Source organism: Aquila chrysaetos, chromosome Z (genome assembly GCF_900496995.4).
Source record: "Aquila chrysaetos chrysaetos chromosome Z, bAquChr1.4, whole genome shotgun sequence".
Taxonomy (NCBI): Eukaryota; Metazoa; Chordata; class Aves; order Accipitriformes; family Accipitridae; genus Aquila; species Aquila chrysaetos.
In genome coordinates this window covers 3,612,791-3,640,580 of record NC_044030.1, presented here as the reverse complement: position 1 = coordinate 3,640,580, position 27,790 = coordinate 3,612,791, and the positions used below count along the sequence as shown (strand labels likewise).

At 35.9% G+C, this 27,790-nt stretch overlaps 1 protein-coding gene across 5 annotated transcripts in view; it reads left to right on the top strand.

Annotated features, from left to right (window-relative positions):
* Positions 1-4,069: 4,069 nt before the first annotated feature.
* The window catches only part of ADGRV1 (adhesion G protein-coupled receptor V1), a 297,036-nt gene continuing 273,315 nt past the window's right edge, over positions 4,070-27,790 (top strand). For 2 of the 5 annotated variants that reach the window (XM_030004616.2, XM_030004613.2), the window contains exons 1-8: positions 4,095-4,245; positions 15,994-16,178; positions 18,169-18,318; positions 19,409-19,504; positions 20,601-20,705; positions 22,100-22,213; positions 25,492-26,057; positions 27,321-27,591. In XM_030004616.2, coding sequence (XP_029860476.1) covers positions 4,224-4,245; positions 15,994-16,178; positions 18,169-18,318; positions 19,409-19,504; positions 20,601-20,705; positions 22,100-22,213; positions 25,492-26,057; positions 27,321-27,591 — 1,509 coding nt within the window. In that variant the 5' untranslated portion in view covers positions 4,095-4,223. The other 3 variants (XM_030004617.2, XM_030004614.2, XM_030004615.2) reach the window with 3 other exon arrangements.

Below are 27,790 nucleotides of genomic sequence, written 5' to 3'. Positions count from 1 at the left end.
AGAGAAAATCCACTTTTAAAAAAAAAAACAACAAAAAACAACCACCAAACTGAAGTGAATTTCTTGCAAGAAAATCTTCTGTGTCCTGTTGATTATTGGGTGAAGAGAGGAGGAAGATCAGCTTCAGTATTCTGCCTATACACTAGAACTAATCAGAACAGTGTCAGATGGATGTTATGTATTTTTGAAGTGATGTGTCATACTGGAAGTGATTCATTAATAAACAGGAAGGAAGTAAAGTTAGCTTGTGTCTGGTGTATTTTAATTAGGGATTGATCTATGAAAGAGCTACGCACATGCTTAATGTTCCTTATTCTGAGTAGTTCAATCTGCTTCAGCTGAAGTACCAGAAAAGGTGATAGATAGAGCAATGTAGAAGTCTGTGCAGGACTGAATTTTCAAGATTCTCAGAATCTCCTTGTTTGCTGCTTGCATTCAAATAAGTGCTTAGCCCAGAATTTTGAAGCTTGGATGCCACAGGTGAAAACAAACCTCAGTTTTGGTGGCATTTATGGATATTCAGAAAAATTTATTATCAGCATTTAATTTTTATTTCTAATATTGGTAGATTAAGATTGCAGTACCTGTGATTGACAACCAAAGGGCCTTCATACAACACAAAAAACTTTCTTAATAGAAACAAAAATGTAAACAAGAAGGGCTCCCTTCTGAAGCCCTTTGTTTGGATTTTTTTCTCCTTGCTCCTTTAAGTCCTGCTTTCCTTCTCAGGGATTTGTTTCTTCTTCTAACTCCCTCTTCTCTGGCCTTTCCTTTCAGATGATGCCAATAAAGGGAAAAGGCAAGTTTTCAAAACAAACAAACAAACTGGGGGCCATTGATTCTATTGCGGCTGCTTTCAATATTGGTTTATTCGCAGCAGAGCCATTTTTAACTTGCAGAGCTTTAATGAATTCAAAACAAAGGAAATCCAAACAAACAAAGAATTGAGGGGTGTACTTAGTACACCTTATTTACTGCTTTTATTGAAAAGAGAAGTTAAGGCTGACCTGGAGGCATAGTCCTGTGCAATGCCAGATCTATTGTAGGTTCAATACCAGGCCTGATTGTTTACCCCTGACATTTGTAAGGGCTGAGAGTTCTGTGTGAGCAGCATGCTGAGTTGTTAAAAGTGAGTATGGAGTGTCCCATGTCAATCACCAACAACCTTCCAGCTGGTTGAGGACCACCATTGACAAAATCCCGTGGGAGCTCTGTCTCATCCTTGTGTGTAACAAAGGGAAGCACAGGTCTCTGGAGTGGCATGATGAAAAACAGCAATCGGGAAATCCTCAGGGACGGAGAGAAAACAGGGAGTACTGCGTGTTGAGTGGGAAAGAGCAGCAAAAGCTACAGTCATTTTGGGTCTAAATGCAGTTTTGTTGAAAGACCCCATGAAATTAGCCATGTGAATTAGTGAGCCCAAGTCTGAGTTCTCACTCTTCCTTTGTTTTCTAGCTCAGTAATTAGCAATGTTTAATGTGCTCAGGTCTGCTGTAATTGAGAACTGATGACTACTACGGCAGCCCCTCTGATACTGAGCAACTTGATAGCTGTTGGTGGGAGCCAAACTTCCCACAGAAACTGGACGACAGAAGGACAACATGAAGTAATTTATGTAAGCTGAAAAAACATTACAGAATAAAACATAAAAATAATCTTACACCTCCAGTATCCTTTCTACCTGTTGATCCAGAGAGGAAAAACAATATGGGATCTAGATTGTGAGGCTAAGATAGGAAAATAATAATGGTATGGTATTGAAAAACATGCTGCTTACCTTTCATGCTCATACATTAATTTCTGTCTAATGCAAAATTTGGCAGCTAATAGTATGGACCTTTGAAGGAGTGCTTCTTGCTCTCTTTTCAGTACAGAAAAAGTGGAGCTGGTGCGTGGGAATAATGCATGATAAAGTATTGATCAAAAATATATTCATAAATAAACCCAGGTGGACTAGTGCAAGAAGTGATCAGACATATAACAAGGATTATCATACACATCTACCTGAATTCCTTTTAAGTGCACAGCATAGCTTTTTAGAGGAAAAAAGTACACTTGTGTTTTTTAAAAAAAGAGGTATTTTAATATAATGTTTGGTGAGTCATTCCGGTGGATTTTTTCCTTCACTCTTAAGAACTGGAGTTTATTCTGTTTATTAATGTCTACTTTGGCATCTGCATATTAGATCATCTATACCTTTATCTGTTACACTGCAGATTTTTTTTATCAACATTCCTTTTCTCTGTAGCTGTATACAGAGTAAATCCAGAGATTCATCTTGCCTAACATTAACCTAATGTCATTATCCAAAAGTTAGGTGGTAGGCTAAGATAGTCATTTGGACTCACTGTTTAGTCAGAGAGAAATAAGCACCTCTTAGACATAGTTCATCCCATCCTACTATGTGACTAGGTTAGACTGGATGGCCGATGTTAGGTGGAATGCCTTCTACTTTGAAGCATCACTTTTACTGTTATAATCAACATACTTCTTGAGGTCTCTGAGTCTTTCGATAAGTAATTTTCCAAACCTTTCATCATTCTCTAGCATCTTCTTTGCCTTTTCCTGTTTGTTTACATTATTCCCGAATTGTGATCACCATAGCTCAAGGCAGTATTGATGTAGTGACCAGGCTAATGCCATCAGAAGGCATAGATTCTTCTAGATCCTGTCATTTTTTGGTCCTAAGAACTTCTGCGCTGTATCCCTTCCTTCTATATGCAAAGATTATATTAGCCTTAGCAGAATTGGTGCTTCCTCTCTCTGTGATTTCTATCATTGTGATTGCTTTTTCCATATGCTCCAAATAAATTAAAAGCAAAGCAGAGGAAGCTCATTTGAAATGCATGACTTCTCAGCAAACTAGAGCAAAGGTAAAAATCATTCTGCTTTCATTCAAGGCAGAATCCTATTTTGTGCTTAACATTTCCCTCTGCCCTTTCTGTAAATCTGCTGTCTGAAATAAAGCTAATCTAAAATTAAGCTAGAGTTATATTTGTATTTGTTTCTAAATATTTATATGCTAATATGTATCAAAATAGGCATTTACAATAGATTCTGTGCATTCAATACTAATAAGCAATATGGGATTTTAAAAAAATGCATCTTTCAAGTTCCATGTTAGATGCCTGTTGGTTGTTACGTTGCTTTTTCACCCTGTTGTATCAGGCATGATTTTTCAAGCTACTTAGGAGCACTGTTTTGACAGAAAAGTCTGAGGATTTGGGACAAAAAAAAAAGACAGGATCCAGCAAGCTCAAAGTACCTGATATTTGGTTGTGTACTGTTGTAGACTAGGACTGTATTGGGATTTCCTTGGAGTTGGAATTGATGATTTTTAAAAATTTGATAGGATGGTTTCCATTTGTACGAGAGATGCAGGGAGCGTGGGAGTGTTAATGGATCTAACTGGATTCAGCTACATGAAATTGTGCTGCTGCTGCTGCATTCGTTTGCAATAGGATTTCCACTTTTTCAGATCTAGTAGCTCTCTTACAGGTTCTGGAAATACAGTGAAGACTGTGTAAATGGGACTAAGCGGAATTCCTCAAATTTCAGTATTTTCTATGTTTGGGGGCTTATATGCATCAACATTTATTGGGTAAGTAGGAATTTTGACACTTGTTTACCATTAAATGGGAGTTTGGGGGCCAACACTGGCAAGATCCGCGTGCCGCCTTTGTGTCTTTATATCTCTGCCGTTGCTCAGGATTTGCTTGGAATGACGGTGACCATAAAATGTGAATTCAATATTAGCTAGAGAAATTACTGAGTCCAGAACGCTTGATCTAGGATTGGAAATTGTTTCTCCCTGCCAAGCACTGAATAGCTGTGAATTAAGATGAGCTGCATGTCCTGGTGCAGCCGAGGACTTGAATCCAAAATCTGTCATAATCCAGTAATAAAACCTGCCAGTTTTGCTGCCTCCAGTAATAAAACAGTACGGTCCTAGCTAAGTGGAAGAACTGCCGAGGCAGCGACTGGAGGGGCTAGCTCTACCTCAACTACAGCAGCGCAGGGGCAATTGCTGGTGTTTGAAAAAATTCTGTCCTCTTCCATCCCACCCCCTTTTATCTCCACAGCAGTGGGAAGGCAGCAGGAGTCAGGAGAGGGAGGAGAGTGCTGGACGCTGCGCGGAGCAGAGGGAGGAGTAGGAGAGGGGAATGCATAATGCGTGAGTGACAGAGAGTGTGCAGGCGGCTGGCGGAGTCCAGAAGACGCGGATGTCCATGTCCCCGGGTCTAGGTAGGTCTGTCGTCTCTCTGAGGTGGTAGTTGCTTTGGAAGCATCCCGTATCAGCTGCAGAGATGTTCACTGTCCAGCTCGAGGGTTCTGCCAGCAGCACCTGTTGCAGCAGGGAGAGGGTTTAACCAGCGGCAGACAACGAGCGTGTGGCTCACCCGTGAGTGGCTGCTGGATAGTAAGTCTGCTAAGGTTTCTGTTGTTCCAGCAGCTCCTCTTTCTGCTCTGCAGAGCAGGGCAGGTGGAGACAACCGTCTTTCCAATGGAAAATCCTATTCTCAGGGGATCATAGGAGGATGCAACTCAGTCTGAAGTGTCCTAGGTGGCAATTTTTACCTCTCAAAAATGCACAAAACATTAATTTGACTGTTTAAATTAGGTGAAAATAAAAGAAGTGGAGGAGTTGCGTATGCATTGTGTATTGCAAAGGAGAGTGAGTGAAAAGTAAGAATGAATTTTTCAAATCATCATCTGATAAGGAATGAATATTAAACATGTTAATAATTAAAATATGACATGTAAGTGATTACAGTTGGAAATATTGCTCGTGCTTCTTGCTTTTGATATGCTGATTCTGTATAAGACATTGCATAATTCACTCTGTCTAGCCCAGATGAAGTTAAGATCAAATGTATGCAGAACTGCTTGCCAAAAATCAATCATTGTTTTTTAATGAGTCTATAATTGCTTTATAGTGCAGATGTGAAATAACATGTGATTTTAAAAAATCTTATTCATTATATAAAAGCCAAAAGTGTTTTTTCTGATAATACTTCACACACATCTTCCAGAATGAGTCTTTCAGTTAAATACTAAGCATTTTGAGAATCTGCCATGAGGGCAGTTTAATAACTGAAGGTAGAATGTAGTATTTTTAGTCTATCTGTCCCTTAAGCCTAAAACAAGCTTTCTCCTACTAAACGTATTCAGTGTTTCCACATGGAAAGGAGAACCAGATTTCTGAGGAAATAAAATCATTTGTGGCATATTAGGCTTAGAATTGAAGTGGCCAAATATTTGATAATGTAAAAGCTAACGTATTGCAAGGGTGTACAATTTTTAATTTCTAATTTTTTGTTTTTACTAATATTTATGTTGTTACTGATTTTTAACACACAGGTTTGTGCTTTACTAGCTTTCCAATACACTTTTGTGTTTTAGTAGCTTTATATGAAGAAATCAATGGTATTTACTAAGTTTGCATCTGAGTGAACTAACTAACATCAATAATGGGAGCACATGCTTATTAACTTGTAATTGTGGTCTGTGTCCTGGTCACATGGAAATCAATGGGAAAAATGATATTGGCTTTTGTGAGAAATAGTGCTGGGCAGTTTATTTGTGCTGTCAGCATTTTTAAGGCTGAAAAAGAATACTGGATGAGGTTTAAAGAGTTGATACTAGTGAATGAGGTTGATCCTTATGCATTCACACCCAGAGTGCAATACTTCCCTTGGAAATTGTTGTAAGCTTTATTTGAATGACATTTGCAGAATCAGGTCTAAATAATAACCTGTTATTAAAACCTCTAATATACATGGAATTTTGTAATTTAAACTTACTGTCTTCCAGGGTTTTTTTATTTGCTTTTGGAATTCCATTAAAAAAAATAAGAGTGCTTAAGTCTGCAAATGCTTACATGCATATTTTACTTAAGACATGAATATAATGACTGAAACTGAACTCTTGGAGAAGCTATGAAAGCACATACCTTTAGTGTAAACCACTAAAGAAGAATAGCACTACAGAGGTCTGTAAGGATCTCAGTCATGGGGTACAAACAATTTATGGCAATTTGGGAGAAAAAAATTGGTGACCCACAAATCACCTTTGACATTGTTACACAGCTACCATAGTTGTTCAGAATTACAGCATGGTAACGATGCTTTTTATTATTAATTATTGTACTTTTAAAAGTATGTAGCAATGGTCTATAAGCTTAGCAAAACTTTAATTTTAGAATGTTTCACTGAAAACTTGATGGAAAAGTATGTCCTTGCATCACACTTTGACGAAAGGAAGGATTAAAATTTGTCTCAACCACATCTGAAGTTTTTTAGTCTAAGGTGTTTTTGGAAACATCAAAACAGTAAACTGTATGTCCAACTCTTCCTGTTATTTGGGATAGGGTATCTGATGCAATTTAGCTTCATTTTATTGCTCTGATTTTTTTCTTTCTTGGCCAGCCCCTTCCTGTGTGTTCTTGGTATTGGGTCAATTTAGTTGTTCACTAAGAAATAAAAAAAAGTAGGTAGGCGAGAGAAAATACAAAGAATATGCTGAAATTCTTTGCTCAGGGAGTATTTGGCCTTGCCCTCCTAGAATCATGTACATCACTAGTTTTACATGTGTAATCCTATTGATTGGTTTTACTAGTTTGTAGATATTGTGCTCGTGTTTCAGCTCTACAAGACTGGCCAATTTAGGTATAGTCACTGTTGGATATAATGGTGAATATAACACTTTTCCTCACTAGAAATAAGCATACGTAGTATCTGACTACTTCTTTCAATATGTATTAAGACTCATATGCTGTATAACATCTCCATCATGAAATCGAAGCTTACAGAATGATTGCTGTCAATTGTAGGCCTTTGTTGTAGTTCCAGAAATTCAAGAATTATATCTACCTAATAGGAGCTATGTTACTGTTTCCTAGAAAAAAAGATTGACAGGAGGAATCAATGTTAGAGGCCATTTATCTTATTCCAAGTGGACTCACTGTAACTTTTTTTACTCTGAAAAAAGTTATTGAATCACAAATGAAACTATTTCTGCGAAACCACACTTGCCTAAGTCACTCTTTGAGTGAATAATCTCACTGGAAAATACTTTGTGTCAATCAACATTTTCAAGATTGAGTTTACTCCATATATGAGAACTTGCGGCTGTTTGCAGAAAGAATTTGGAAACTTAAAATATGAAAAACATTGTTTCATATATTGGCTTATGAATATTTCATATAAATCTAGTTAAAATTGTTTAAATTCCTTTGTACTGAAATAATTTGTAAGTCCAAACCAAGGTTGCAATTAAGATAAAGTTGTACTTATTTGAACAGGCTTATTTGACAAGCTAAATTCCTCTGGCAAAATTAAACAACAGAGATGCTTTCCATATTCATCGCAGCTTTTGTGTTTGTGGATTTTTTAGCAAGTTGAAGACAGATTTTCCTCTAGAATGTCATAGCAATGTCTTTTCATATACCAAGAGATTTTTGTTTTGTTTTCGCATTTGGTATCTAGTATAAATTTATTAGTTAGATTACAGTTATGATTCTCATTTTCAGATGGCAAAAGAAACTTCCTGCTTCTCAGTCACTTATCATGGACTGGTCCAATATGTTACTGCTCTGAATTGTTTCAAGCTTTGCTTCATTAAGGATTTAACATGGCCTTAATTCAGCCATCTGTTATGGGTTTGGCAGGCCAACAGATCTGAGGTATTGGTCAGAGCTTTAGAAATTTCCCACATTTTTAAAGGTTAGGAAAAGAGCTACCTTTATGAATAGATTTTGAATAATTCTCAGCAAGACAATGGTGCAGAAGTGGGGTAAAAAATGCATGTCATTCTCTGAAGCACAGGGTCCCCTGTCTGCCTTTAGCTTTGCTGAAAGGCAATTAGCATTTCAACCAGCCAATTTGGTTACATGCAATGAAGTACTTGGATTTGTAATTTGCTGCTCTTGGCTTGGTGCTGTTGAGAACTAGCTCTGTGTAATCCTCTCAAAGCACCTTTCTTTCCAGCATAGTTATTGTTGCTGGTCTTAAATAACTAATCAACAAAGAGATTTCCTTGTCTTGAACTACAGGGTGCCTTAGAAGAACGAAAAGAAATACCCAGTTAATAAGGGAATGATTATAATTATTAAATAGTGATTATTAAATTGTGACATAGGTTAAAGGGTTTAGAAAGCCAAGGGAAGCACAATACATGATAAAAGGAGTGTGAGAAGTCTTTGAACCCAAACAAATTTTGCTTGGGGAGTTCTCTTCAGCACATAAATACTTTATCATGTGTTTTATTTAAAAACAGATTGCCCAAATTTAAATGATTAATTCACAGTTTAGATTAGAGTGAGGGCCCCATGCTAATCATCTTCTTCAAAATGATACAAATACATTTTTACTTCCACAGAAAGAAGTCTTGGTGGGACTTTGTAAAATACAGATCTGTAATAAACCAACATTTTTTGCTGTAATCTAAAAAAAAAAATGAATACATTTAACTGTAGAAATGAAGCTTGTTTTGAGATGCGTCCTAAATTTAATATATATAGTTGATGCAAATTTTCATGTTTAATAATACACTTTTGTGAACTCAAGAATAACTCACACAATTATTCTAATAATTAGGCAACACATTAAAATTCTGTTTGGCTTATACATGCGTATTAACTTGTAAGAATCTGCTGTGGATAGTGATAATTCTTCTGTCAGTACATCTGAAATAATGCCATCTAATCCCCACCATGAGGCTGTAATTTACTGTTCTATATATTACAGATATTTTTTTTTCTTGCAAGATTACTATGTGTGAAGCACTATTGCAAAACAGCTTGTTACATTTTTGGTTTTAAGTATGAGAAAGATAACCAATATACTGCAGAAGCCCATAATTATTTTTTCTGATATATGCTATTCATTCAGGCCACAGTACTTCATTCAGGACAAGTACTAGGTGTTTGAAACTATGGTACTTTTGTCCTCAGCTCACATGTTCTAAAAATTTGTTAAGTAAAAGTGTTGGGGACGTGCAAGAAACCTCCAAAGTAGAAATACAAACGGAAATTATTGTGAAACTTCACATCTTTACTGAAGCAGAATAAACGGGTGTTCGTCACTGAAGGTTGCAGGCCTTCCTCAGCTGGATTTCTGGTTCCATATGTGTAAGAGCCTGATCCTGTGGTAGGCTCAGTCATACAGTTACTTCTACAACAAGCATGAGCTGGGAGTGCTAAGTATTTTCATGCTGGATTGTTTTTTTGTTTGTTTGTTTGTTTGTTTTTAATCTGCTTGCTTTTTTGTGCAAGAAACCATCAGAGAGAGTATGAATGCTTATAGTGTCTCAAGCCCTACTTGGAGCAAAATGCCTAGGTAAAAAGCTAGACCCTGGTTCTGGAAAACCTTGTAAAATAATTTCTGTTAGTGAAGGATGTCTGTTGTTTTCATAAGATCTATATAGGTGGAAAAGGATTCCCAATGTGGAGCTGAAAACCAGATTTACCTTTTGCTTAAATCTATACTGTATGCTAAGTGGAACTATTCCAAAACAGTATCTTGTTTTTTTACAGTATATAATTAGAACTATAGATTCTCATGAATTGCATGAGATAAATTAGAAGTTCTGCAGCTGAAATCAGTGTTGTTTTGTTAGTACAAATTAGGGCAAATTCAGATTCCTACTGGTGTATTTCATAACATTGTTAATTAGCAGATTTCAGCCAAAGTTTGTTTACATTAGACTCTAATCTCTGTTCTAAATATAAAGTAGCCTTAATAACTCCAGGTCATTTCACTGGAGGTACTCTGGGTAAAAATAATCTGGATCTTACAGCTAGTCAAAGTTATTGTCTAGTTCTCTGTTTGACCAGCAAATTATAAGGTAACAGCAAATGTTTGTGGAAGAGGCTTGTGTTCTCTCTGCTTGCTGCTAGCAAACAGCCGTAGTGGATCCAGCACTGCCTGAGAGTTTTGCCCTTTATTCCCTGCTTAGAATGAGAACAGGCAGAGCAGGCGGTTACCTCAGAAAGCCTTTAGCATTACCTGGCTTAAGAGATAAAACTTGGTGGTTCTCCAGTGATGATTACATGCTTTAGAACTTAAAATTTAAGGATATAGTTTAGATCCACTCAAATTCTTCTGAGGAAGGGAAAAGAAGCTGCCACAAAACTGACAAGGGGTACTCTGGGCTTGCTACAATTTTTACCTCTCAGTGACCTCTAATAACTGGATGAGGTGATTTGGATTTCTCATCAGGCCTCTGTCTTGGCCTTGGGCTGCAGATTTACCACTTTCAGTATTGGTTCCTGGCTGTGATGATAGATTTACCTTTCTGACTAGTAAATATAGATGCAATGGCAGGCAGCCTAAGTGTCTTTTCATACTTCAGATAAGATGTCTATGTTGAAGGGTGTGTGCCTTTTTCAAGGGAACGTAACTGCATGAGCGAGAATTTTCATACGGAGGTGTTGTTCAGGTTACATTAAATTGGCCATTCCCAGTGATACATAAGGTCATAGATAACAATTTAAAAAAAAAATATTGTAACTGTTAGAAGGCAAATGGTCAGGAGAATCATTGACTGATGTCAGCGTCATTAGTCTCAAATGCAGATAAATCTCTTTAGCACCTGAGGTTGTGCTGTGGTATTGTTCTGTCACAGCAACAGTAGTGAGTAGGTAAGTAAGCAGCTGAGCCCAAAAACTTCAGGACAGTGAAAGCTGATCAAGGGATTTTCAGCCCCTATTAGTTTGTATTTGTGCTTTGGCTAGCACTTTGCAATGTTACTAATAAGAAGGGGGATGATGGGCAGGTACCTGGAATGTCTTTGTAGTGAAGAGGACGACAGGAAGCCCTAGAGAAGAATTGTAAGCAAAAGCATCCAGTGACACTGAAAAATGTGCATGGAAAGCCGTGAGACAGGCTTTTGCCCCAAATGCTGCAACTATTAGTGCAGTCCAGGGGTGCAGACAAAGCAGTATATGTTGTGACTTACTATAATTCTCATGCTTTATCCACCTTAAGCAGGTTGAAGGCAAAAAAGGGATATAGGGAGATATTATTTTGAAATAGTACCTTTAGAACACTCTCTTTTCCCATCTATATTAGAGTGAGAGAATTACTTATCCCACATCTAAACAAAAAAGCCCAAACCAAAAAAGAAACAGTAACCAACAGAGCAGACTTGGGTAACACCAGCTATCCAAGTGCTAGGTTTTGCAGACACAGCTGTTGTGTCTGCCTTTGCGTATGTGTGAACTGTGGGAACTTTGAGGCAAAGGAAGCCCCAGTCTGAAATGAAATACTTCTCTCATAATTTGGGGTCATGACAACATAGAAAGAAGTTTAGTAAATCGAAGGTTTTTTAATTCCTGCTGCTTTTCTAGGTTGTTCTCCAATACTGTTGTAAATTTCAGTGGTTCTGAGAATGCCTAAAATAAAAATGCTGAAAATATGCAGGTTTTTAATATGTTTCTACAACAGGTGCAGCAAGGGCAATGACCTTGTGAAACTTTTTGCTCTGTGCTGTTCCTGTGTACTACAGAGAATCTCCTCTTTACATATGAAAGAGCACATGTATCTCTCTCCCATTGTATTCAGCCAAAGATGCTGCTGGGTGCTGACATCTCAGCTGTGAATAGACTTCTCTCTGGCAACCATTGATAGCTGTAATGCTGTACTCAATGCAAAGTACTAGGCATGCCAGTTTTTGAATGTTCTACTTGGCTGGGTATTTGTAATCACGGGGAGTAGACAAGGACAGGCAGTGAAAAGTGCACCAGGCTTTGCACTTGCTCTGCTGCACTGTGTCCGTGGACTTCAGAAATCTATGGTGAGTAGTGTGAAGATGAAGTTGTAGCTGCTGGGTGGAAGAGGTGCTGCTTAGCATACCTGCTTGTTTCTTCTCTTGAGCAGCAGTCTGAGGCAAGTCTGAGGTATAGGGTACCTAATCCCTCGTTCCATCTGCTTCTTTGTTAGTGAACTCCCCTTTCTTTTGCCGTTCTCCATTCCATATCTGGCATTTTACGCTCAGTTCATTTCAGATTTGGAATCTTTCGCAGCCTTTTCATTTCCCTTCTCGATCTCTCCATGTGCCCTAGTCCGTAGGTGCCGTCACCCTTCAATGAAAACAGCCAGGAGATCTTTTCATTCTTAAGGGTTTTGATTTATTAAGCACAGAAGCCAGTGTAAAAATCTGCAGAAGAGACTTCTCATTCTTTATATAAGTATGCTGAAAAGACCACTCATTCTTTATAAACCTTAAAATCTTCATCTGAAATTTGTTCCAGACACTGAGCAGAAAAAGTAAGCTAATCCTGGTGATTCATCAGTAACGAGAAACACCAGTCTCATAAGCCTACCTCTCCTTGGCTCCAACTAGGCAATAGGTTGAAATGGTATTCCTCACATAATTTGTGACATTACCGTGGAAATTACAGTGTGGAATCAGTGTATGCTCTGCTGGGTTCTACAGTAGGATTCTGTGTTTTGGGGGGAAACACAAATGTGCTTCAGAAAGCGCCATAAAGCGCAGACTAAAAGAAAATGTTAGGGATCATGACTCAGAATTCTGAGGTAGATTTCTTTACTTTTTTTAATTACATGGTTGAATAATGTGATTTTTAGACTTTTAAGTTTCTTTAATATCATTAAAATGTCTAGATAACTTTTTGAGAGGTACTTTCTTTTGTTTTGATGCCAGAAACTTTTATTATAAAGCCCTTACAATCTAGGCCTCAGTACGTAGCATTGCTTTAACTAACACTGATGCTACAAATCATTATTTGAAATGGCTTTACTCAGAACACAGTAACAGAATAGTTGGTCCACTGGCTTGTACATACTCTAAAGATGTATAATAGTCCATTGCTTGTTGTTGTTTCAAGAACATTTAAATTATTTTGACTCATTAATCTATTTTAAAGCCTGACTGAATATCCTGGATTGGGAGAACTGAACTCAATAATATTTAGCTGAAGCAGAGGCAAGTATTTCATGAACCAAACCCATAGTTTACCAAAATTTACCAGTAAACAAGGACTAGAGTTTCAGCTTCATTAAAAAAAACAAAAAACAAACCAAACTCACCTGTGATACACTGGGTTGAGGGAGGTGGGGAAGAGTCATCTTTTACTCCCTGATCTTGCAAAGGCTTCTGCTGAGCTTTATGCAATTCAGTTAATATGGAGCAAACTGTGTTCCCATATAGATTTATGTAGGAATTTCGTGTACAGAGTGAGTTCATATTTAGTAAAGTAAAATACTGTTACCTATAATATCTTTTCAGCTATTTGAATAAGTTTGTTCTGCATTCTTCAAGTCTTGATTTATGTTATTTTTACTATATTACATCAATTTTTAAAACTAATCATGATTTTCAGAGTTGAGTTTATATAAACAGAGTAAAAACTACTTTTGGCAGGCTGTGCAAAGTAAATCTTAGTACAAATAATGTAACAAGGAAGAATACACACCAGCTAAATAATTGATGGTATGATTGTGAAACCTCTCTTGTTCCACAGGAGTAATCCTATAGTTTTAGAATGCTCTCTAGTAGAAGTAATAGAATTCAAGTAATTCTAAACTTTGTAATCTTGCCCTCAAGGATCATGTTTTCAGTATTATTTACTAGAAGCATGTACCGTGGGAAGATATTTGCAAAGTCTATGACAAGGTAACAGCTGAAGCTAAAAGGTCAACAAATTCCTCAGTTTAGTATGGATGATGCCTGCATCTGCAGACAGTGTAATTGTCTCAGAGTTTAAAAGGTTAGACAACCATTCTCTGTCCAGCTTGAAGGTTTGTATTTTTCAGAGCAGTTCCACATAAAAACAACAAAAACATCTTGCAAGTTAATACAGTCAACTTTGGAAATGCTGACAATTTTAAATCCCAGGGATTTTATGTATATATATTTATCTTTGCCTCCTACTGTAAGCTTTTTCTGCACTAGAATTACTAAATAGATAGAAATGTAGGAATCAAGCCTTGTTCCTGAAAGTCTGTTACGCACTGAATTCTCAGTAAGAGCCATGGATATCTTGAAGGACTGTGTTCATGGTTAATAAAAGCTTATAGCAATGTCAAGTTCTGCAGGAAAATTATTTTACTGTGTTACATTTTTGCTGGAAATAACTAAACACTGTTCAAGTAGGTTGTAAAATGGATAGTTATTTTCATAGGGAAAATGGTTAGTCCTGATTTTTTGCAGTTACTTTCATTGCTGGCCTGTTCCCTCTGTGATGTTCAGTAGAGGTAGGAGAATTTTTTATTATAAGTAATTAAAATGGGCTAATTCTTGTCATCTCACCAACCTTTGGTTGTAGCAGTTATGAAATTCTGAAAGACACTGATAGTTTTTCTGATTGCACTTCCAACTTACAGTTAGTTAATATGTCATGTCTGTGGATAATTTTTGTTCTTTAACTTGCCTGAAAGCAGCTTATTTCACATCCTCACAACATAAAATTAACCCTTGCCCAGACAGAATTTATTGTAAGGTGAATCAAAGTCTTGAAGTCTTTCTGAATCTGTGTTAATTTTAGTGGTCTGAAGGCTATCTTATTCTCTGTTCAGTGCAAGATTAAAGCTACCTGACTGCGTACATAAACCACTCAGAATCTGTGCTGGACCTCAAGTGTACTCTGATTACAAATTTGGCACGCACTTTACAAAAATATGTTTCAATATACACATGACATTTTCTGTTTCATGTATCATTTATGACTAAATATTCATTTACTGTCACTCATAAATAATGAAAACAAGTGCTTTGCAAACATGGCTGAACTTAAATATTATTGATATGCAGATATTAATGTAATATGTTCTGCACAGTTTATCCAACCATCATTGACTAGATTTGTCTGGTAAGCATAGCAGTTGGAAGTATGATTTTAAGCAAAGTGACATTTAATTTACATGTGTAATTACACGAATATTGTTTGTCCCTTTTGTACAGAAATTTTAAAAAGTAACATTATAAAATAGTGACCTCAGATTAAAAGAAACTTGCTGAAAGAGCTAATTCCATTAAAAATACATGCCATAATGCTTTTTGGTGTATAGAGCACAACTTTGTTCTCTTGGTTTGTTCAAAAACTGCTCAGATCCTTATAACAGAAATATGTTCCATCCAGCATCCAAGTTCTCAGTTCTGGTCAGCACTGTACAATATGACCCTCTCCATAACACAGCAGCTGTCTCCAATTTGTTGTGCACAGCCTCTTAAAAATGCGTCTTTCACAGTATCGGCACCTGATGACTTCACTGGAACTTAAACTTGTATTTTACATTACGTAACTGGACTCTGATGTAAGAGAAATAAACCACCTTAGCTTTAAGTTGTCTTATCCTAACAGAAAGAAAACGAGACATTGTGCAGAAACAAATAAAAATAGAGGTCTGTCTGAACAAAGGTTACAGTGGCATTAAAATGTGCCACAGTGATTCTCCATGACAAGAAAACATGAAAGAATCATGGGAAAAGTGAAGCAGTGAAAAGAATCTCTTGTAAGTATACAAATGTTTAAGAAAATTTCGTGGTCCATAAGATGTCAGAAGATGGTCTATGAGATGACTGCAAACATCCAACCCTTCACCCTTCCTGCCAATTCATGTTTATTTCTAAAGAGATTCAAGAGAGCTAGTAAAGTGGAAATAGAACTGTCAACAGTTGAGCTAATTATTTGTTTGAAAATGAAAACATTTGTGGCAGTGTCATTGTTTTTTTTTTTTTTTTTAAAGAAGTTACTTATTCCTCCAGTGGAAAAAAAGTTGGTAAATACTGTCTAGAAAATCACTAGATGAAAATTAGGAAAATAGAATTAGATGTAGCTGATAATTACATTGTCTGACTTAATTATAGCTGAGACCTATGCATGTTTTCATCTCATTTCTGAAGCTCACAAGATAATCACAGTATTTGAAGCATTAAGAATGGTTGGCTGGATTGGTAAGGTCAACTGGGAATGTTTTATGTATTTTAGATTGACAATTTATTTTTAATTATTCTTTTCTTTTTCTATAGGGATGCCCTCTGCTTCTTTATTAGTTTATTTGCTTTTAGCATTACTCATTCATTTCACATCTGGAGAAACCGAAGTGAAGTTCAGTGGACAAACAGAATTTGTAGTTAATGAAACAAGTACAACTGTTATACGTCTTGTAATTGAAAGGACAGGGAAGCCTGCTAACATCACAGCAATTGTGTCGGTAAGAAACTATGCCAGTTATATTTTTAGTAAATATTAGTATCTTTCTGAAGTTTTGAATGTTGCTTGTTTTTATCAAGCCAGTGAAAAGCATGGTGGTATTTGACTGGGACAATGCTTCACTTTGAGGAAGCAACACCCAATTTCTGTAACTGAGTAAATTCCTGCTGGCTGCATCAATAGTTTCAAAATAATGATATCAACATCTTCTCAAGGAGGCAGCTTTTACTGCTCAGGTAGAAGTCCAAACTGATATGCTTGTTTGATTTTGATTGTGGTTGTGAGCTCATACTGAAAATGTGGATATATAACAATTTTTCCTTTCCAGATTACTGTAGAACATGCAGTTTAATAGCTACTCCACTGTTTAAGTCAGATTTCCATACGAATTTTAAAAATTACATTGTTCAATTCATTTAGAGATCAGAGCTAGTATTTTTACATTATTTGCTTTATTTCTTAGCTGTTATTAACCATGATCTCAATGGTATTCCCTTTAAAAGTTTCAACCTTTTAGAGTGTGCTGCACCATTTTTGTATGGAGTAAGATGCTATACGGTATGAGTAGCACATGAGAACACAGCAGTGTACCAGAGCAGATGTACTGCTTATGAATTTCTACAGTCTGTAGACAAAAGAAATTATCTATGTTACTGCACATTATTTTATTCTCCTGTAACTAAATATGAAAAATATATGTCTTAGAAATTACAGGGAATAGAAATTGATCTGTAGGGATTTCACACTTTATTAAAATCTGAGGAGAAAACCTTGAGAAAATGTGATTGTACTTTGAAACTAGTGCACTTTACTGACATAACAAGCAGAGTAACTTAGTTTCCATATTAAGGACCTGAAACTCCAAAATTTATTTCTGTGCTGGGTTTGGCTGGGTTTTGCTTTGGTTGCACACACGGCTTTTGCTTTACTTACTACATACACTGTCTTTATCTCAACCCACGAGTTTTCTCACTTGTACCCTTCCAATTTGCTCCCCCATCCCACTAGGGGGGAGTGAGCAGCTGCGTGGGCTGAGTTGCCAACTGGGGTTAAACCACGACAGTCCCTAACATGAATATTTTAAGCAGCTCTCTTAGGAAGATGTTTATAGCCTGTTTTTGTAAGAGCTTTTTGGTTAAGTCTAGTGTTGGCTCGGGTACATAAAAAGCACTTGCCAATATGTCCAATGATAGGTGAGAGCCACAAAAATACCTTCCATACTTTGTTTCCTCTTCATTGAACTTCTAATTTCACTGTTCTCAAATGAAGAATAGCCTTTTTCACAATGGTTCATTCAAACTTTTAGTGAAAGGATGGTAGTTTCAGATGTGGCAGCTATGCTGGTTCAGTCGCTTCTCTCCATTTAGTCTGTTTCCAACTATAAATTTAACCTGGACTCTTTGCTGTCTTGACATTACTGCCTTTGTAATTTCTCCTCTAACCACCTTACTTACCGTAGGATCAGTGGGATTTTCTTTTGTTGACTGAAATGAAAGCAGGGCTATTCACTGTAGAAGACTTCATCTTGCCAACTTTGGCAATCAAATGTTAATCTAGGTTAAACGCCTAGGCTCCTTCTAGTCCCTAGGGTGAGACAGGAAGGCAGAGGGCAGTTACATTTTATGATAGTTTAATTCAGGTAGGGTAAAATGAAGTATACAGATCTGTGCTAGGAATAGCTTTTCTATTAAAAAAATGGCCATATGGTGCATTATGCAAAAGATACCCAATTGCAAGGAAGGAAGTCGTAAATGGTTCTGAATAAAGGGTTATGTTTGTTTTTTTATTTTTTTCCTGGTTACTCAGCATAGATATGAGGAGCTATTATCTGTACCTTCTGTCCAGAAATTAACTGTATGACAGCAGGGGAAATTGCAGGAAGAATTATGTGCAAAGAAGAGTGTATGAAGTCTGTTAAATGAGTCCAGAATAATATTATAGAAGATAGTGGGGGAAGAAGGAGATGTCATTCAGTTGTGTATTTATTGCAGATCGATGGAGAAAACACAGGAGACTTTTTTGACACATATGCAGCTGCATTTATACCTGATACAGAAACACACCGAACAGTGTATATATCCGTCTGTGATGATGATCTTCCAGAGGCTGATGAGACATTCACATTTTACTTGACACTACCAGTAAGTCTCAATTTTTCAGTTTATCTGTTCCCCCAAAACCAGTGGGTAATCTGACATAAATGAATGGTATTCCATAGATTTCAATGTAGTCGTACTGCTTGTGGTAGTCTGAATCCTAATAGGTAAGAACTAACATCTGGACCGTGCTTACTGCTCTTCAGAAGGTTTTGCCATTCTTATGGGTGTCTCTGTTGTTGCTGTGCAGTATAGACATAGTCTGAAACTTTGGTGGGCGCTGCATTCAGCTGCGGACATTTGAAAGTGTATTAGAGCCCAGTAGAGTTAGATTGTGAAGAGACTCTCAGCCTTCCCTGTTTTCCTGCATAGACCATACTTGGAAGAGAGGGTAGAAGTAGCAAAAGAAAGAGAATGGCTTCCAGTCCTCCAGAAGCAAAGGGCAAACGAGACTTACCTAAAAACAAACAATTTTTTGCATACTTATCAATAAATCTCTGCATATTGTTCTGTCTCACAGGAGTCATGCTACAAGAGAGGGGTTCACATTTAATTTTTTAGGTAACAGTTCATGACTAAGTTTGATGTCAGTTCAGTAAAGATAAATTTTATATTTTATTGCCAATTATTACACATCTCAGGGGATGTTTCCAGTGAATATAAAAATGCATATTTTCCCTTCCTTCTTCCTTTGATTTGTAGATGTAGCTCATTTTTACAACACTGTAAAGTTTCATTTCCTTTAACTGATATCTCAATGTAATAGCTTCAAAGTTTCAGATTTATACAAATGTTAGGAAAAAAAGAACAACTTTGGAGTTCCTGGCAGTGCTACGTGCTTCATACCTAGTTCCCTATTGCTATGGTGTCATTAATAGATTGCCAAACTATGATTAATCATTTACAAAGTTTGTTTCAAGCACTTTGTTGTCGACTGTATAGAGTGTATTTCCTCAATAATTAAGAATTACTTTGGTGCATTCTATTACTTTAAATAATTTTCATTGTAATATATAATAAAAAGACATACAACTTGTTACAGGCTAATATTTACTCTGAAAAGACAGTAAAATCAAAATGTGTATTTTTTGCTCGTCACTGTATTTAATATCTTATTTTGTTTTGTTAATTTTAGAAACCATCCGCAAAGATAAAGCTTGGCTCACCCAAAGCTGTCACTGTAACAATCTTATCAAATGACAATGCCTTTGGAATAATTTCTTTTAACATGGTATGGCTTTTTATATGGTATATGTGAAAATTTTAGAAAACATAAAGGTGTAATTTTCGAAGATGCTGGTTAGTTAGTCAACTGAATTCCTTGAAAACTGATTCTGAGTTACATCTTTGAAAACATCTCTAGAGGTAATTCATACATATGTATGTAATTCATACATATATGCAGCTTTAATACTTCTATACATTTCTAGGTGTTGAGATGTAGCCTGAGAGCCTCACACCTGGATGAAAATTTATGTTGCTCATCTTAAATATAAAACTTTTTAAAAGTTGTTCAGTCCCCCTGCCCCTCATCTATAAGTCAAGATCTAAATATAGGAGGGAAGAAGTAAGGAGTAATACCGTAGGAAAGCTAAAGATGTGATTTGGAAATCTTGAGAATATATACATTTTCCTATCTTTGGTGAGCAATTTTATACTTAGCTCTCAAGCAGAGACAACAGTATAATGATAAATGCGTTGTATAACACCTTCTGCAGTAAGACACTGGTGTGACTCTAGTGGTGTGGAGGATATTTGCAATAATACAGAGTTTGTGTTAGTAGAAAGAGAAACTATGCCTTACTGGCAGCATTATGGCAATACAATATTTGTAGAGGACTTCCCTGAAAAAGCATAAGAACATGAGACATTTGTAGCACCATGGTACTAAGCCATGCTGCTCCCTGAATTGGTGTAATTCTTTGCAATCTTTCAGCTACAGCACTGTGATACACAGAGTCCATTTATAGCTAGTTATCTAAAATGAGTTTTTAATGGAGAAAACCTATTTTTAATGGGGTTAGGAGCTCCTATAAATACTAGTGCTAATATGCCAGTACTTTGTGTATATTGACTATGTTAATTCACACCCCACACCCCAAGCCCCCCTACTTGCATAACTTATGATAATTGTTTTATCTGAAATCTTTCAAGCTTTCTATTAGCTGAACTAATTGGTTGCTAGGAAATGTATGCCATCAGGGGACTGGTTTGCAGATTGGATTAACTTGTCTGTGGGAGTTTGGTATTTCTATGGTAACAGTTTCTTCCTTCTGCTGTGATATTTGATCTGTGCCTGATTGCCTGTCCCTTTTCTTCCTCATTAGTCTGCCTTAATCACAGTGAATGAGCCCAGGGGCAGAAATGAATTTGTGCCCCTCACTCTAATTAGGGAAAGGGGAACCTACGGGACGGTCATCGTAACTTTTGAGGTGAGTTTATCAAAAAGGCTTCATACCTTAGTGTGATAAAACCGTGAGGCTGTAATCATAATTTATCAAAGTGTTTATAAAAGTGAAAGAGGGGCAAAATGCCTATGTCTACTTCTGTTAAATCTGTTTCATAAAATGCAAAGATACTACCTGTGAAATGGAAAATATTGTAATTATCTGACTGTTTAATTTGAGGAAAAATTAAGAGATATTAGGAAAACCTGAGTATTCTCTGTCATTTAGTAAGATATTTGAGGCAGCATTAGTTGGTATTACTAGAAAACAATGTGTATTAAGTGTGTAAGAAATGTCTTATTTAATATTTCTTCAAAATGTATCTGTATTTTACACATAAATATCTGAGTGAGTCTCTAATGCTTGTGCCAACTTCAAACATGTAAGTATGAGAGCTCAGTATTTAGTGAAATTCTGTATCTGTAAGACTGCAGTTTGAATTCCCAGAAGCTTAAACCTTTCAAAATAATTACTCATGTTCAATATTTAGGCTGTTACTTACTTACTGGGTTTGAATGTGATACAGTTATTGCCTTTATTGGTATGTTTTGTTGTTGTTTTCTTTCTTACCTAGCTCTGATTCTATTACATAGTTTAAAATTACATGTAAATTCTTTCATATGGATATTTCTTTATCAGTTGTCTGGTCTATATGTCATCAAGGGTTTAATCTAGGCCTGTCAAAATCTCAAAAGATTTGTACTGGATTTTATTGCATGCTAAATACAGCAAGTATAGTTAACATACAGAATGAGATTCTCTGTGTAATTTGTTGCAGATCTTTTTGTTTTAATGTCCAATAAATTTTACTCTCTGCACAATTAATCAGGTCCATCTCACAGTGTAGTTTATATATATATGTTGAAAAAAATTTACAAGATTTTCTAAAAAACCCCCAACATATTGCCTCTGAGGGTCTTCCTAGTCTTTTAGGCTTCAGTATTAACTGTAATTTCCTTAATATCACAAGTCAAGATAGAAAGGACACAAAACCAGTAACTGCGATTATTTTATCTTGGAACTTATTGTGAAATATTAGTGATTTAAATTAAATTAGAATTAATATCCTTTCTGTTACATAAAAGAGTCAGTTATGCATCAGTAGATACCAAAGACTCCTTGTAGGCCTATATGGAAGTACTTTTCTTCCTCTTTCTCTGGCAATACATAATTTCGTCAGAGTGGTTACTCTGACTTACTCTGTCTGCCAAAAAGGAGCAGATTTTCGCAATTGAATGTGTGTGCCTGTGGGCAGGAGGTGACTGAATAGATGGTCGTTTGTTATGCATGTCACACACTGTATATTTATTATTGTACTTGTACTAGATTTGTATTCCTGTTTTTCTGTATTTCTTATCGTAAAAATCAATTCTTTGCAGATAGAAGATGGACCAAACCCAGCTGAAGAAGACTTAAGTCCAGCTAGGGGAAATATTACATTTACGCCTGGGAGATCAGTGCTGATTTATAATTTAACAGTGCTTGATGATCAGGTAAGAACAAGCTGACTTCATTTTTGGTTTGGATATGTAGAAGCTTACCTGTTGTTCTGGAGAAACTTAGAGTAATAAGTTACAAAAATGCTTGGTTTAAACAAGGCTAAAAGTGCTTCTGCTTAATGAAGTGATGTTAAATTTTGGCTCTATGGGCTCTCATTTGTACCCCTTCTAATGCTACCTCTGTAATTTTCATCAGTGAATATTTTTAGTTTCTGAACATATCCTGGCCGCTCTGACTAGACCTGTTAGGTGTTACTGCAGTAAATGTATAAATAATCAGGAAAAGATTCTAGTTTTTCTTCCAAATAGAATACTGAAGTCCTTGTTGTATGGCCAAGAATGGTGTTCTTGAACTAGATATAGGTTTATCTATTAGACTATGCTTTCTGTATTTAACTTTTCTGTATTTCTTTTAAAATGTGCTCTGCTTTTCCCTGATTGTCTGCCTTGCAAATTCAGGCTATGTTTGCATAATGAACTCAGGCTATCCTTTTTGTCTTTATTAATTGTTCAGGCAAAAGGAACCTAACCATAACATTGCTTACATGATGCATTTTTGATTACGTTCTTAGTGATGCCTGTGCAGCTCCTCTGCCTTCACGTAACAGTGCATAAGAATCCAGTTTATTCTTTGTTAACTTGATTGGCTCTCACTCATGTGAAGAGCAGACATGTTATGTTTGCCACTAAAGAAAGAATATAATGCATGGAATATTCATGGGGAAAAGATAGATTGAAAAAATTTATATGTTTTTGTATAGATATGTTTCAAGGTAGAAACATATTTTAAAACGTACTAAAAATAGATAACATTCCTAAAAGAAATAGGTGATGTTGTGAAGAGCATGAACACTGGGGGAGAATTAAAAATTTTCGATTTTTAGATTGGTCTTTGAAAAAAATATGTTTATATGTTGTGAGCCTTTCTTTCTTTTTCAGAGTAAACAAAACATAGTCTTTAACTTTTCAGTTTGTGTTTTTCATTTTTCTTATGCTTTTCTTTTCTGTTTTTTTTTTTAAATATGTATTTATAATGTAGATGAGAAGGAAAATAGAGGCACCAAAATAAGTAAATATGAGACAGAACAACTTAATAAGTTGTTCTTATAAGTTGTTCTTGTATAATAATAAATTCACAAGAAAAAATTAATAGCAAAAAAGTGCCTGTCTCAGAAGTGAGCAACTTTAAAGCAATTTTTTGCATATTTCTGTTAGTTATAAAAGCGGTTTTCCACATCTATACTGATATTTTTAATGTTAACAGACTGTACCAGAAACATCTGGTGTGTAGAAACATCCCTTTCAGATTAGATGTAATATTTCTGTGACACACACACAGAAAGAAATCCTTAGGCTTTTTGGGAGGATGTTATTTTTTTTTTTCCTCTGAGAAATGCTATCAAAGTTCTGTTTCTCAAAGTTTGATCTGTACAGGTGTGGCTGGTCCACTCAGTGAGTCTTCCACAGGCATACATGAAAGGTTTATTTTACATAAAAAACCTTTATTGATGATGATGATGATGATGATGATGATGATGATGGAATTCACAAGAATCCAATATTTCTCTCAGAATGTTGAGCTTTTAGGATCTGAAGTTAGGAAAAACAATGAAACAAGTATTTTTCTGAATTGGGTAGCCCCCTTTTCCTACAGAATTTAGGGGACTGCGGATCTGATCTCCATGGCACTACATTTATAGTAATTTTATTGTATACATTTCCTTTTTTAGTGAGGAATAATGGAAACTTTGTTAAGAGAAAATGAAAGAGGCGGGGCAGCACTGGAAATCATTTATACTGTTGTCTTTGAAGTTTGACTGTTTTTTTTTTTTTGGTCAGTCATGATTCCATTAAGAACTCCAGAATATCCCATTTATATGAGATACTAAGACGTAACCTACAACAACAATTGTGGATACATTTTGACTCTCTTAAATGTGTATTTTTGTGGTGCAAGACGGTATATTAATTAGTGAACTAAATTTAAAATAAGTTAGCATCTATTCTAATAAGGTAAAATAACTGTGTCGTATCTCAGTATAGGAGAGAGGTGACTGAGAGTTTCCAGATCTCACTTTGACAAACAAAACCTGCATCGGTCAACAACATTATGCAAGTTTAAGTGCCACAAGCCAAACAAGGGACAGAATTGGCATCAGCTATAAAGGCGGTTGCGTGCCCACTCTCTTAGCCCTAGAAAAGAATCTGAGGGTGGCCAATTAACAAATGAGTGTGAAAGAGAAGAAATATTGGACAGCAGGGTTTTCAGAACTTTTTTAGCTTGGTAAACAAAAGTGCATGAAAAGGATTTGTCAACTTTATAACAGAGTATTGCCATTAGCAAAAAATAAGTAATTTTGGAACTCCTCTCAGGAGCAAATAATACTAGTTTCCGGAAGTCCACAGCACGGATGAGATGGAAAGATCATAAATAATTTTTAAAGATTTACTTTTTACCTATATATATTAACAAAATAATAATATTTTTCAGTTAAATGGGTTTAGCAAATCAAGATGAGGGGAATAAAATGTAGTAATATAAAGGAAAAATCTCATCCTTAAGTTCTGTAATTTGTGGTTTATAAGCCATTCTTACTTGTCTGCTGCATCAGATATTGGAGAAGAAATAGCTAAAACTAAAGTGTATTTTTAAACAGTCATTTTGTAGAAATGCCAAAGCGTAATGAATTGCTAAGCACCAGAAAAGACTTTCTGAGATCTGTGAGGGAAATTTTCTCTGGGGAAGTGGGTGTGTCTGAACGTAGGAAGTGTTCCTTTTCCAGTTGTACCAGAATGGATGGGCCAAGGTAGGTTGTGTCCATAAATTTTTCCTGTTTTCTCTCAGGCATGCATAGGGCCAAATCAGTATCAACATCAGAAAATTAAGATGTAGATCTAAATATCTGGGAGGAGCACTTGCTTCCAAATAGAGGTGTCTTCCAAAAATAGAGTTTGCATCTCCTCGTAGTCTCAAGTTGGAAAGATCCAGCCTTTTCTGATCCTTGCCTAGTTTTTGTTTTGCTTTTGTTTGGCTTTTCACCCTTTTTCATATTGCCAGAGCACAGAAGTATGTTTTAGAAAATGGAAACATTCAATTTTGAGAAGGGATTTTCAGCCAAAGTTAAAAGACTTCTCTCCTGTTTGTTTTAATATGAAATGAGCTGTCAAGTTTGTATTACTACCCCTTTCTGCAAAATATATAAAATATTTCTCAGTGTTCTGCATGTATTTGAAGTGTGACTTACACCCAGTTGCTAATGTTATTTTTCCAGATACCTGAAAATGATGAATTGTTTGTTGTTCGTCTGAGGAGCGTGGAGGGAGGGGCTGAAATCAACAACACAAAAAATTCTGTTCAGATTAATATTAAGAAAAATGACAGCCCTGTGCGTTTTGTTCAGAGTGCTTATATGGTGCCTGAGGAAGTTGATGTGGTAACAATTCAAGTGGTTCGTGGTAAGGATGTCAGTGGAAAATTAATTGGACCTGATGAACATGAAGTCTCTGTCAGTTACGCCATCATAACTGGGGATTCAACAGCACATGCACAGCTTAATGTAGACTTTCTAGATCTACAGCCAAATACAACTATTGTTTTCCCACCTCTAGTTCATGAAACGTATATGAAATTTAAGATCCTTGATGATGCCATACCAGAAATTGCTGAGACCTTTCAGATTATGCTTCTTAAGGACACTTTGCAGGGAGATGCTGTTTTGGTTAATCCATCTGTTGTTCATGTCACCATCCAACCAAATGATAAACCCTATGGAGTACTATCAATCAACAGTATCCTGTTTGCTCAGACTGTTATCATTGATGAAGACCAAATTTCAAGGTACCACAGATCTACAAGTCTAGCATCTAGTCAGTTTAAGAGATTTGTTTGGCTTTGTTAAGCATCCTTAGGATTTCATTGAAAGTAATTATAAAATCACTACTGAAAATATAATCTAGAAATCACTTCGTGTGTTGTTATCGACTGTATCTACAAAGATTTCAAGGAAGTGGGAATGTCTAATTATACAAGAAGTATTTTAATATTTGTGAACAGTATGTAAAAGCTGTGAATATTTAATCACATTATCAGAATACTGAAAAACCCTTAATCTAAAGGCAGGATCAATGAAGTTGTCATGCTGCCACACATCAGTTCATACAAGTGGGAAATAGATTTCTGGCTTCCTTCCTTGGTAAATCTTTGTATTTACTATATGTAAAATCAGTCTCTGGTTAAAAAAAAAAAAGGTATTGAGTGTCTCCCATGAAATACTTACCTTAAATTTAAAAATAAGTTAAATATTTGTGATTTTACAGAGAGATTAAAATCAAAGCTCTGTACAGATTTTACAGGCAGGACTGATACATAATATTGACGGTCTCAATAAAAATGTCCACTGCTAGCTACTGATGGTAGTTCATCCCTAGAGAAACAGGTAATGCATCAAGCTATCATACTATGAACAATTTTGAAATAATGTTTTATAGTATGTAAAGCCCAGCACTTCGGTATTCATCTTTCTTTCTTATACACAGTAAAGAAATAAATTGTGCTTTCTGAAGTTTTGTAAGTCATGATTCCCAGACATTTTGTTGTAGTCATGTGCTTGTCAGATGCAGGAAACGTGATATTTCCAGTATCATAAATATTGATAACAATATTTCAGTACAGAGGCAAATAGTTCATTCAGAATCATTATTTAAATGTTCATGTCCGACAACTGTACTTTGATGTATTTTGTAAAATGATGTAGAAAGTTAATAGAGAAAAAGTTTTCTGAAATTTGACACATAGTTCTTGAGACAAAGGTAAAACATGCCAAGTATCCACTTCTCAGTATCTTTCTCACTGTAAACAAAATAATTTCTAACAAGTATCTTTAGAGACATTACAGAGAGCTCATTAATAAGTGCTCTAAGAAAAATCTTACGTGTGTGTTATGATTTCATAAACTTGAAGCCTGGACTCAAATGTCAGTTGCAGCAGTTAACATTTATTCCACTTAAGTCAGTGTAAATCTTTCAGGGAATTGATAACTAGGCAAGCCAATATTAATTATAATTTTATATTGTGGGGTTTTATTTTCATTCAAAACTGTAGGTTTGAAGGGATCACAATTGTAAGAAATGGTGGAACACATGGAAATGTTTCTGTTACCTGGGTTATAATCCGAAATAGCAGTGATCCCTCACCTGTGACTGCAGACCTCATTCCAGAGACCGGGGAAATATGTTTTGATCAAGGACAGATGCTGCTAACACTTCCTCTGAACATTATTAATGATGATATACCAGAAGAGGCAGAGCCCTATCTTCTGAAACTCTTAGCTCATACAATACAGGGAGGTGCAGAAGTCAGTGAACCATCTGAGGTAAGTTTGCTTTTAGAATTCTTTTGGAGAAGGTAATAATATGTAATAATTAGGGACTTTACCAGTTTTGGTAACCTTGATTGATTGGCTAAACTGGCTGAAGGGTTTGGGCTTGAATATAAATCAAACAAATTAAACCTTAATATGATTTTAGGGTATATGGCCATATCCAAAGTAGTTGGATTAGTATAGTACACAA